Source organism: Papaver somniferum, chromosome 3 (assembly GCF_003573695.1).
Source record: "Papaver somniferum cultivar HN1 chromosome 3, ASM357369v1, whole genome shotgun sequence".
Classification (NCBI taxonomy): domain Eukaryota; kingdom Viridiplantae; phylum Streptophyta; class Magnoliopsida; order Ranunculales; family Papaveraceae; genus Papaver; species Papaver somniferum.
This window is the reverse complement of record NC_039360.1, coordinates 89,167,723-89,180,365: the sequence shown is the minus strand read 5'-3', so window position 1 is coordinate 89,180,365 and position 12,643 is coordinate 89,167,723. Positions and strand designations below refer to the sequence as shown.

At 36.3% G+C, this 12,643-nt stretch overlaps 1 protein-coding gene across 5 annotated transcripts; it reads left to right on the top strand.

Annotated features, from left to right (window-relative positions):
* The first annotated feature begins 10,091 nt into the window (after nucleotides 1-10,091).
* Nucleotides 10,092-12,634, top strand: LOC113361459. 5 transcript variants are annotated; one of them, XM_026604703.1, is made up of 6 exons: nucleotides 10,092-10,219; nucleotides 10,797-10,841; nucleotides 10,995-11,125; nucleotides 11,545-11,676; nucleotides 12,112-12,168; nucleotides 12,284-12,634. In XM_026604703.1, exons 3-6 carry the CDS (start codon nucleotides 11,090-11,092, stop codon nucleotides 12,407-12,409), a joined length of 351 nt encoding a protein of 116 aa, XP_026460488.1. In that variant the 5' UTR covers nucleotides 10,092-10,219; nucleotides 10,797-10,841; nucleotides 10,995-11,089; the 3' UTR covers nucleotides 12,410-12,634. The 5 variants fall into 5 exon arrangements, 3 of the variants coding, with proteins under 3 accessions (XP_026460488.1, XP_026460489.1, XP_026460487.1); XM_026604704.1 differs by having other exon boundaries at nucleotides 10,978-11,125; nucleotides 11,590-11,676; XM_026604702.1 differs by having other exon boundaries at nucleotides 10,978-11,125.
* Nucleotides 12,635-12,643: the final 9 nt, after the last annotated feature.

The window sequence follows — 12,643 nt, the reverse complement described above, 5'->3', positions numbered from 1 at the left end:
ATATTACACTTTTGTGTAGTTGAGTCAAGAAACTCAGCTACAACTGTTACAAAGCTTAATTTAGAACCACAGAGTGTTTCTAGGTTAGTATCTAACCCTGATATCCACTTATCTGACAAAAATATATATCATTGTGCCATCCCCTATTTCCCAACAGCTGAACCTATGAATTAAGGAAACCTCATGCATAATGCATTTCCATATCCAAGATTCATTGTAATGTTTTCTAGTGTTAAAGACCGTTGTACTTCTAAAATATTCGTGTCTTAAAATAGAAGATCATAAAGCTTTTGACTGAGTAGCCAATATCCATGCTAGTTTGGCAATCATTGCCATGTTCACTTTATTGGCTTATTTGAAACCCATCCCTCCTAATGCTATCGATTTACATAAGAAATCCCAGCATTTCATTTAGCAACCTTCAGCATTGTGAAAAGATGAGGGTACCAAGTACACCATCAATTTTTTAGTTCGGAACCCGTATGAACAAAATCTAATGCAATTGCAAATAAATCTACTGTAATCAAAGATCCTTGAACAATATGTATGCATAGAGTTTTCTCTTATCTTTTCCACAAGCAATATGTCTGGACAACTAAGTCCGTGAACCTGATTGTGTAGAAGAGTTCTTGGACGATCTCACAAAACAATTTCTAAGATGAATCTAGTCGTATCTAAATCTATCTTTCAAGATACGAATTCTACAAGAACAAGTCTCGTAATTGATCACAGTTAATAAGGACTTAAACTACCTAGATTGAATACATACTACTTGTGATATTCTTATTATAAAGATAAACAATATAATGCGGAAAAAAACAAACACAAGACACCAGAAGTTTTGGTAACGAGGAAAACTGCACCTGTAGAAAAATCCCGGACCTCGTCCAACTTTGGATACCAAATTGTATTAAGCCGCTACAGATACTAGCCTACTATCAGACTTCGGATTGCAATGTAGTTGAGACAGAATTAACCCTCCAAGCAATTTAGCTGTAGTCGTGCTCCTTACATTTCTTGAACCTCAAAGGCTCAACGCAATTGATTCCCTTCGCTGACGTCCTTTACAACCTAAGAGTTGCTTCAACCTAAGTGAGGACTTTTGATACCAATCTTCCACTAACAAATAAGCCTATTTGATCTCCGTTTACATCGTTCAGATCAAGTCTTGGAAATCTATTTGCAATAAACAAAGCCAACAAACCTCGTGAATCCGGAACTCTTATAGTTAGTCCGCTGGGAAGCCTAAATCACTAACCACCTCTCAAGAAAAATCTTAAACCGATCAACAAAAAATATTTTAAATATTTATCTTGAGGAATCACAAAGTCTAAGATGAAGAGAACTTCGTGATTTCGATATATATCGTTCCTGATCGGAGATTGATGAAAACCCCGACGATCAATAAGAATAAGTTCATGATACACGAACTATCAAGATAAAGATAGTCGGACATGCTTCATGAATCCCTAAGTAAAGTCTTTAAGTCGTAAACCTAATTATTTCTCAAATTAAGGAAACCTAAGTTAATAGAGGACGACTCTAGCAAGTAACTAGGACACATAAGTGTCAAGGATTGGAATTCCAGTTGTTTGAGTCTCTCTATTATAGTCTTTTAATTTAATTAGATGAAATTATTATTAGCAATTCATGTAAGCATGTGAAAAGTGTGTCTTGAAATTACATAGAAGAATATACACTATGGTCTATGGTACTGGAACCGTGTACAATGATATATAGTTCATGGAAAATATGCCATATGATTGTATAAGCATAATTGTGTTCAATGACACTTAAGACTTAAACCATGATTCACATGCACTGAGTGATTTAGTGACAAAAGTTGTCTTAGAAGTGTTTATGAGAGTTGTAGCAATATCAAACATATTTGTGAAAATGGTTTATGAGCATCTGCTTAGTTCGTATTGGATAGGTTTGTGTAGGTTGCAGTACCTATAGACTAGTTCGTGAACTCAGGATGCTGAGGAATGCGTACTGGATATGTGTATCTCTAGTTATGCACTAACTCATGCCCTTGGGATACGGGTACTGGGTATGCCTACCTTCCCCCTTTAACAAACTCAGAACCTTAGGGTACACGTACCTAGAGGAGGTGTGAAACGGACTGGCACAGCCCATTAAAAGACGAGCCTAGCGTGCTATGTGTTGTGTTGTGCCGTGCCAGAGATTAAGACGTGCCGTATTATGCCGTGCTTGAGGGCTAGCTGTGCCAGGAAAATAGTCGTGTTGTGTTGTTCTTTGCATGACACATTTATTTTATATATTTAAAGTAAATGTTTTCTATGTATTTATATACTATGCGTGTCGTTATAAAAATAACTCAACATAACGAAGATAAAATGTCAAAAATTATATACACAAATGTGTTTTATTGTATTGTGTATGCATGTTATGACGTGCTTTCTTAGAGTGCTATGTTGTGATGTATCACGTGCTTATCCGTGCCACATGTTGTGCTGGGCCATGTGCCGATTAATCTGTCCTAGCCCATCACATGAAGCTACCATGCCGTGTGGTGCTGGGCTAATTCATGTGTTGTGCAGGGCTGGGCTCAAATTTTAGTGTGTTATGCTGGGTTGTGCTCATGCTGGCACGACCCAATTTATACCTCTATGCGTACCTTCCTATGTTCCAGAACTCAGATGTCAAGGGTACACGTACTGTGTATGCACTACACCAAATGGAGTAATTTGTAACACTGAATTGTGACACCCATAGATGTAACAAAATACATTACACATATTAGTGTGACAAACTGCTTAAGTGTGACATTAATTCATAATTTAATTTTCATTAATTATGTTACACATTTAGGTGTGACTTTTTAATGGATCAGAAAAATATGTTGTATTTTGTTTGACAATTTATTTATTTTATTTTCTTAATATAAGTAAAATTATTTTACATGTAAACCCACAAACCCACGTTCTCTCCCGCCTTCCTTCTCGTAGGCTTTAGTCTCGAACTTAGGTGGTCATGGGGCGGGTACAGGGAGGGGATCTTGTATCCCAGTCACTGTCCCGTTCAAAAAAAAAAAACCACACCCTCCCCATTACCCGCTTGATCTGGGACGGGGCGGGTATGGGAAATACCCGTATGAAGCGGATTTTTTACAAGTTACCCACAACATTAAGCTCAAATATGATGAGTTAATTTAATAATCAATACCTAAGTTCAACCAATAATAATAATAATAATTTAAAATTTCAAACTCATAAATTCATCGTAAAACAAGCAAAGAAAAACAAATTGGTCTATAAACGAGCATCACTCATTTTAGTTCTTAATTATTTCTTATCAAGTATCTTTCTTATAATATAATATAATTTCTTAATTTAAATATAATATAAATAATTAATGATATCTTATACTTTTACCTTTTTTTTTATAATATAACATAATATAATTTCTTAGTTTAAATATAATATAAATAATTAATGATATCTTATACTTTTACCTTTTTTTTATAATATAATATAATATCTTAGTTTAAATATAATATAAATAATTAATAAAAATATAAAATCCTAAAATGGGAACGTACGGGACGGGTATGGGGCGGGTACCTAGAATCCCATCCCCGCCCCATCCCCGCTTCACTAATTTCGAGTATTACCCATATCCAATCCCAACCCGTTTGTACGGATAAAATCCTACCCAATAGGGGCGGGTACCCACGGGGATGGGTTTGGGTGGGGCAAATGGCGATCCCTAGTAGGGTATATGATGTGCTTAAAATCAATTTCGTTTTCACAGTAAACTGGGGATCCTAATTTTCCTGGCGTTTTTAGGGGCCACTCAAAAGGATTTAGGGGCCAACAATAAAACAAAAAAGGTCACCCAAAGGGAAAATGTAGCCAGCCCTTATCTCGCGTAATTCGTAATGGAGAAATTACCCTTATATATTCGGAGGATATGATAACATTGTTACCCTCCGAATGCAATCGGAGGCCAAAATATTTGCCAGACGTCCGATTATACGAGGTGCAGTATTTCTTGGTTCGTGTTTTGGATTCAGCGTTAATCGGGAGTTAAATATATTACAAAACCTACCGATTATAAGTTGCCGCAAATTCAAATTTTGAAAGCTACCATAATCGGTAGATATGCTAAATCCAATACCTACCGATTATTGGTTTCTCCACATTCAACTTTCGTCAAATTAACCGTTGGAGTTTTTGGGAAAAACAAAAAGAGCCGTTGGACCCTAAACCTATATAAAGAAACTCATATCTATCACCCCAATTGCACCAAACTCTTTCCTCTCTTCAGTTTTAATTTTCATAACAAAAAACATGGATATTGCTTTTGCCGAAGAAGAAGATTGTGCTATTTATAATGCGTGGGTTGTGGTAACTACTCATGATCGTGTTCACAAGCTCCACAAATCGGAATCCGAAGAGCAGATATGGAGCCGTATCTTAATGGTATTTGAGGCCTTAGATGGTAATCGAATTCGAAGATCATCCAATGACATTAAGATGAGAAAGAATGCGCTAGATAAGGAGATTGACAACTTGAAGATGAGGAATGGTTTGTTAGGAACGCTTTTCCTTGGTGGACGTATGAAAAACGAGTAAGTATCTCTGTAACTCCAATTCACATTAACAAAAGTTAGTACTAACTTGTTACTCATTCGTAATTTCAGAGAAATCTTGCGGATCGCCGGTATGTGGACCTCTACGGGAAACGATTTGAACATGAAGGATGCTACAAAATCAAGAGGGACAATTTCTATGGTCACTGGAAGTTATGATCTGTTTTAATACTTTTATAGTCAATTAGGAGTATGGATTTAGGTGCTTTTGACGAAATTGTAAGGTTAAGGCCGTTTGAACTTTATGTAATGGATGTAATCGGAGTATTATTAATATAAAAACTAGCCGATTATACGAAATCGGTAGATTATTTTGTTAAACAACCTACCGATTGTAAAATATTCGGTTATTTTATGAGTCAACTTTCTTTCCGATTATGGTGTTGTTTGGTTCCAGGAAACAGTTTTTTTTGAACTTGTAATTTTCGGAGGATAATGTTTTTGTAAAGTTCCGAATGTACGATGGCCCAAAAATCAGAATTTGGAAAAACTTATACTTTTCAAATTTTGTCTTTGAAATAATCGGACGTTAAATTAGTTACCAAAACTTCCGAATATGGGATGTCTAACCTTCAATATGGGCCCTTGGAACCACCTGGAGCCATGGCGTGGTTTTTTTTTGAACTTGTGATATTCGGAGGATAGGTTTTTTACAAAGTTCTGAATGTACGATGGCCCAAAAATCAGAATTTGGAAAAACTTATACTTTTCAAATTTTGTCTTTGAAATAATCAGACGTTAAATTAGTTACCAAAACTTCCGAATATGGGATGTCTAACCTTCAATATTGGCCCTTGGAACCACCTGGAGCCATGGCGTGGTTTGTTTTGAACTTGTGATATTCGGAGGATAGGTTTTTTATAAAGTTCCGAATGTACGATGGCCCAAAAATCAGAATTTGGAAAAACTTATACTTTTCAAATTTTGTCTTTGAAATAATCGGAAGTTAAATTAGTTACCAAAACTTCAGAATTTGGGTTGTCTAACCTTCAATATGGGCCCTTGGAACCACCTGGAGCCATGGCGTGGTTTGTTTTGAACTTGTGATATTCGGAGGATAGGTTTTTTATAAAGTTCCGAATGTACGATGGCCCAAAAATCAGAATTTGGAAAAACTTATACTTTTCAAATTTTGTCTTTGAAATAATCGGACGTTAAATTAGTTACCAAAACTTCCGAATATGGGATATCTAACCTTCAATATTGGCCCTTGGAACCACCTGGAGCCATGGCGTGGTTTGTTTTGAACTTGTGATATTCGGAGGATAGGTTTTTTATAAAGTTCCGAATGTACGATGGCCCAAAAATCAGAATTTGGAAAAACTTATACTTTTCAAATTTTGTCTTTGAAATAATCGGAAGTTAAATTAGTTACCAAAACTTCTGAATTTGGGTTGTCTAACCTTCAATATGGGCCATTGGAACCACCTGGAGCCATGGCGTGGTTTGTTTTGAACTTGTGATATTCGGAGGATAGGTTTTTTATAAAGTTCCGAATGTACGATGGCCCAAAAATCAGAATTTGGAAAAACTTATACTTTTCAAATTTTGTCTTTGAAATAATCGGACGTTAAATTAGTTACCAAAACTTCCGAATATGGGATGTCTAACCTTCAATATTGGCCCTTGGAACCACCTGGAGCCATGGCGTGGTTTGTTTTGAACTTGTGATATTCGGAGGATAGGTTTTTTATAAAGTTCCGAATGTACGATGGCCCAAAAATCAGAATTTGGAAAAACTTATACTTTTCAAATTTTGTCTTTGAAATAATCGGACGTTAAATTAGTTACCAAAACTTCCGAATATGAGATGTCTAACCTTCAATATGGGCCCTTGGAACCACCTGGAGCCATGGCGTGGTTTGTTTTGAACTTGTGATATTCGGAGGATAGGTTTTTTATAAAGTTCCGAATGTACGATGGCCCAAAAATCAGAATTTGGAAAAACTTATACTTTTCAAATTTTGTCTTTGAAATAATCGGACGTTAAATTATTTTCCAAAACTTCCGAATATGGGATGTCTAACCTTCAATATTGGCCCTTGGAACCACCTGGAGCCATGGCGTGGTTTGTTTTGAACTTGTGATATTCGGAGGATAGGTTTTTTATAAAGTTCCGAATGTACGATGGCCCAAAAATCAGAATTTGGAAAAACTTATACTTTTCAAATTTTGTCTTTGAAATAATCGGACATTAAATTAGTTACCAAAACTTCCGAATATGGGATGTCTAACCTTCAATATTAGCCCTTGGAACCACCTGGAGCCATGGCGTGGTTTGTTTTGAACTTGTGATATTCGGAGGATAGGTTTTTTATAAAGTTCCGAATGTACGATGGCCCAAAAATCAGAATTTGGAAAAACTTATACTTTTCAAATTTTGTCTTTGAAATAATCGGAAGTTAAATTAGTTACCAAAACTTCCGAATATACCACACAAATCATTGTCATTTGAACTTGTCTAACTTAGTTACCCAAACAAATTTCCGAATGTACAACAATCGGGAAAACAATTAAGTACCTAGCCACCGAATAACCAACATTCGGAAAATAAGATGGATCAATTCCTACCGAATATGCGTCATTTGGAGTTCAGTAACCTATAGCTTTTCTGGCCTGTATATTCGGTTCTAATATCAAAAGAATATTTCCGATTGTATATAATCGGGAAAACAATTAAGTACCTAGCCACCGAATAACCAACATTCGGAAAATAAGATGGATCAATTCCTACCGAATATGCGTCATTTGGAGTTCAGTAACCTATAGCTTTTCTGGCCTGTATATTCGGTTCTAATATCAAAAGAATATTTCCGATTGTATATAATCGGAAAACAAAGTAAGTACTTAACCACCGAATAACCAACATTCGGGAAAGGAGATGGATAATTTCCTACCGAATATGCGTCATTTGGAGTTATGGATATGCATCATATGTATTGTCTACTGAATAACTATAGAGTGAGTTATAGAGTTAAAGAAAAAACCTGCAATAGAGACACATTCCCGGCAACTTGGCAGGTTCCTAGCCTCGAAGCCTTTCTCAACTCTTCCATCAAGAATGCTAGGCATGCCGTGCCCCAAGAATAGTCACCGACTTCATGGAGAGGATCCAAAAGTTGTATAAGGTTGGCGTCGATCCGGTTGCCAGAAGTATTGGGGAATATGACACATCCCAATACACAAAGGAGATATGCGGTGGCAGCGTGGTTCACTTGCTCATCAGTTAACGTTCTATTCTTTTCCTTCTCCAAGGTGCCTCGAAACATATTCATCAAAGCTGTAATGTTGATCTGTCTTGTTCTGTAACTTGCATGCCTCCTAAACTCTGCTGTTGTTGTCTCTTCATCCCAACCTAAGCACTTGTTAGTTAGAGAATAAAGTTGTGCCCAACTTAACTGCTTTGTGTAGTTAAACTTCACAGCTGTGCCTTGGTCGGGAAGGTTAAGAATCTGCACAACATCATCCGGGGTGATCGTCATCTCCCCAAACGACATATGGAAAGTATCGGTCTCAGGATACATTCTCTCCACGAACGCCGATATGGCCACACGATCATGTTCCAACAATGAATTCTCGGCGGCATTAGCTAACCCCGAGTTGGAAACAATTGTCTTGAACCTTTCACATTCACCGGATAAAGGCCACGCAAGCATTTTTGTTGGTGCGGCGGTAGGTTTGAGTAGACGGACCGCATCTTGATGATCCTATTAATACAAGTATTACGATATAACATATAGACAATACATTAATAAAAAATAGTAATTTTATTACCTCGGTTTCATATATTTCTCTGGCCCATGAGTCTTTGTATCCAAATAACAATTTTCCTCCATCCGCTGGTAATCCAAGGATTGTGCCTGCTGGAATACCCTTCTTCTTCAAGTGCTGAGGGACAAGATGTGATGCTTTCTTAGCAATATCCTTCCTTCCAACATCTTTTCCTTTTTTGGCTTTTTGGGTACCACTTGGTTGTCCTTCTTCTTCTACTCTTGCCACTGGATCAACTGGTTCAACACTTGGTCCTGCACTTTGTTGAGCGGCTTGTTCAACACTTGGTCGCACCCCTTGTTCACTGCCTTGTTGTTCAACAGTTGGTTGCACTCCTTGTTGACTGCTTTGTTCTTGTTCGCTTTGTTGAGCACCTGAATTATCTTTGGCACTCCTTTCCCTCCTAGCACTAGCTGTCACTTTCTTCCTCCCTTCTCGACTTTGTCTAAACAACAAAGAAAGGAACAATATTTACAAACTATACAATCGGAAGACAAAGTATGGAAATATAACCCGAATGTACACATTCGGACGTAAGAAGACACATATTGTTCCCGAATACAAAACAATCGGAAGCTAACTAAACATATTTGCAACCGAATATACATCAATTGGAGTTCACAAGCTGTAAATTTTTCATCCTACACAATCGGAAGAAAAAGTGCACCTCTATAACCCGAATGTACAAATTCGGAAGTAAGAAGACACATATTTTTTCCGAATGAAAAACAATCGGAATATAACTAAACACGTTTACAACCGAATATTCATCAACTGGAGTTCAGAAACTCTAAAATTTTATCCTACACAATCAGAGGTATAAAACATTATATTGTCTTCCGAATAAATACTGGCCCCAAAATGGGATTTTTCCTATATCATAAATTTTGAGATTTTTTCAATATATACATTCGGTAGTGAGTGTTCTTCCGAATACTTTGTGTCTACTTAAATATATTCGGTAGCCAAAAAATTCATTAAACTACCGATTATTAGCAGTTTGTATCCAGGAAGATATGTCCACCAATATTCGGCAGATAATCATCAAATCCTTCTCCCGAATACTGTCGATGTTCTTGAAAAATGAAGAACACGACTACATTCGGAAGTAAATGAGCATGCATATCGTCCGAATCTGGATAAATAACCGAAAACGCTAGAATTTTTTTTTCTCGATTCGACGAATTAAAGCGAAATAAACCCAAAAAATGATAGATTCTTACCTAATTGGGGCCATTTGAAGTTGACGAAGTGTTTGAGTCTCGGAATCGCCACCACCGACTACATTGCCGGGTACTTGTTCTTCGCGTTCTTCTTCATTTGCAGCAAGAATTTCTTTATTTCTTTCTAAAATTCCAATGTTTGGATCGATACCCCGAGCAACATTTTTGGTTCTAGGTCTGTGGGTTTCATTTCTCTTATCCATTGTTTTATAATCGAATCGACGATGTTTTGATTTTACGATTCGCGGCGATGTTTCGGTTGAACGAGGAATTTTTTTTTTCTTCCATAATCGGAAGATAATATGAAACTGGAAGAAGAAGAGTTGAAATGAGTAGAATTGTTTTTGATTTGGTTTTTATACAGTTTTACCAGAAGGGCATTTATGTAACTTCAATATCATATAGGGTACCCCTTAACTAGAGTCTTTGGCTGGGTATAAATTGATGGCCCCTAAATCCTTTTGAGTGGCCCCTAAAAACGCCAGGCTAATTTTCAGCAAATTTTTTTTCTTTTTTTTTTCAGCAACAAGATCTACAACCTCGGATGATGCTCTTTATGTAATCAATGATTAATGGTATGGTTGCTCATGAATCCATCGCGAAACAGGTTAGGGATTTGCGTTTTTCTTTCAAATCTGATTTCTGTCTTTTATTTATTGTATATTACTTCCTTTAAATTCTCTTAAAAAGGGTTCGTTAGATTTGATATTTTCTCATAAGGATCTTTCCTAAAACAACAAAAATTTTGTATCCAAAAGTTAGTTCCTAACCTTCCGTTGAGCCATTTGAAGCTGACACCAATCTTTATACTCACATTTAGATTCATAATATTGATATTCATGGCCATATGGAAATCCTTGGATTTGTAATTAACACATTTTGATAATCTATTGGACCGATACTTTGCCGTATCAATTTGTGTAAAAGTGTTCATGATGTACTCGTTGAAGCTGCTTCATCCAACTTGATTCAAGAGGATGATACTAGCTAGGATTAAGGTTGTGTAATGGTTATTTACTGTTTACTAGTAGTGGTTATGGTGTAGACTAACATTGTCATGACTGTCTTTTATAGTATGTTTCATTAGGCTTGGCTTAAAATTTGATAAAAGAATGGTACTCTAGTAGCACGACTCGATCTGTGTTTCTAACTGTAATTAATTTCCCCCTAATTTCCTTTTTCAGGGCTAAGTAAACGTTAAGGATTTCAAGTGTTTTGAATCACATCAGGTGAGTATGATACAGCAATATGATTCCTATTATATTTACTTTCCCTGTCTATTTAGCGTTGATTTATATGATATAGAGTCAATTAACTTGTTTGTGCACAATTTTGTGTGGTATTATTGCTATGCAAACACTGTAGGTTTGATTTATTGTCAGGTTGAAGCAATTATTCAAGCCGGTTGGGATTCAAATCTGTGGAAAAGTAAAGAATAGATTCATGCTATAGTGGGCGGCTGTGATGATTTTTTTCGATGCCGACTGGAAGCAGAACGAGTTTGACATCCCAGGTAAGAAATTAACTATGAGTTTCTCGTTTTGATTATGTCTGTGCATATAACAATCTTCGTTTTATTCATGGTTGAGAATTTTATCTCATTATCTTGCACTCTGATGTAAGCTGACATGTTCTGTAAAGAAAGTGGGTAATAATTTTATCTTATTTTTCACTAGGTTAATAGGGTTTGCTAGGGGCCTTAGTCTTCTTTAGGATGAAAGTACACTGTCTAAGACGACCACTGAACAAAAACTAGCAATTATGATTCCTTAGACGTCATTTTTTTTTTTTTTTTGCTTTCAACTATTCTCGTTCGCCATAAAGAATAATTAGGAGTCATTCAGCATAAGCAAACAACACTTAGTGCTCATTCTTTGGTGGTTTGGAAAAACTCCGACTGAAACAGAAAATGCACATCATGTGTTATCCTAGGTATTATTGTCCCAATTGGTTCTTTTCCTAAACTGTTCCCCGCAGCTTCCTGCTCATATATGTGAGTGTGTAACCATGGTGATTTCATTTCTCGTCTCGCTCATTCAAGATCAAATTATGCATTTGCTGCAGGTACTATATATTTATCTTACTTTTTTGTGAATTCATGTTTTAAACTTCTTCTCTTTCGTATCTATTTTTTTGGATCAACATTTCCTATGAATTTTCCTTGAGTTAGGCAAATATCCCTGTTTCTTATTTGAGTGCCAGTAAGGAGTGGACTGAGCAGCATGAGGTATCCTAGAGAACTTAGCTCTGTTTGCTGTACATACAAGTTACTATATGTTACGTCAGTGTTCATGACACGTGGATCCTAATTTACTCTTCTATGTGTTTATACTTTCCTTCTCATATAATTTGCAGTTTCGAACTGTTGCTTTGCTTATATTATATCCCTTTTCTTTGTAGTGATTGTGATCTCACGACTCTTATATTAATACGCAATTAATTGAGAAGATTATCAGTATTATAGCGATAGCATATCTCAAATGATGGCCACATTTATAGGGAATGAGGATCTCTGAACTTATGAACAGAGTGGTTGCCGTACGACCTAGGGCTCAGGTTAGTTTTTTCTGGCAAAAATCTTGATTCTCATGTGATGCAGTACATATTCATGTTTGCTCTCAGTTCAAACTTGTTTACTTTTTAAGTCCTTATACTTTTAAGTTATGTGCAGGAAGACCATCAGGAACACCTACATCTACAGAGCCCTCTGCTACACCATACATATTCTAAATTGTATTTGGAAGTACTGACGATCTACAGCTGCCCTGCTAAGCGGAAAAAACGAACAAGGATATAAGCATTTGTCTATGCGCTAATGGTCAAGTTCGTTATTAAGATATTGATAATTAAGTTATTACAACGAAATAATGGTCTAAATTGCACTGATATGGTATGATCATTTTGTTGTAAAACTATATGGTTTCCAATTTGTGGCACCGCCTTGTTTAGTGTTTAAGAGTGTTCAGGATATTAGTCCATGTGGAAACATATTTCTTTTTATTAATATAAATTTTATTGGGTACTCTCTTAT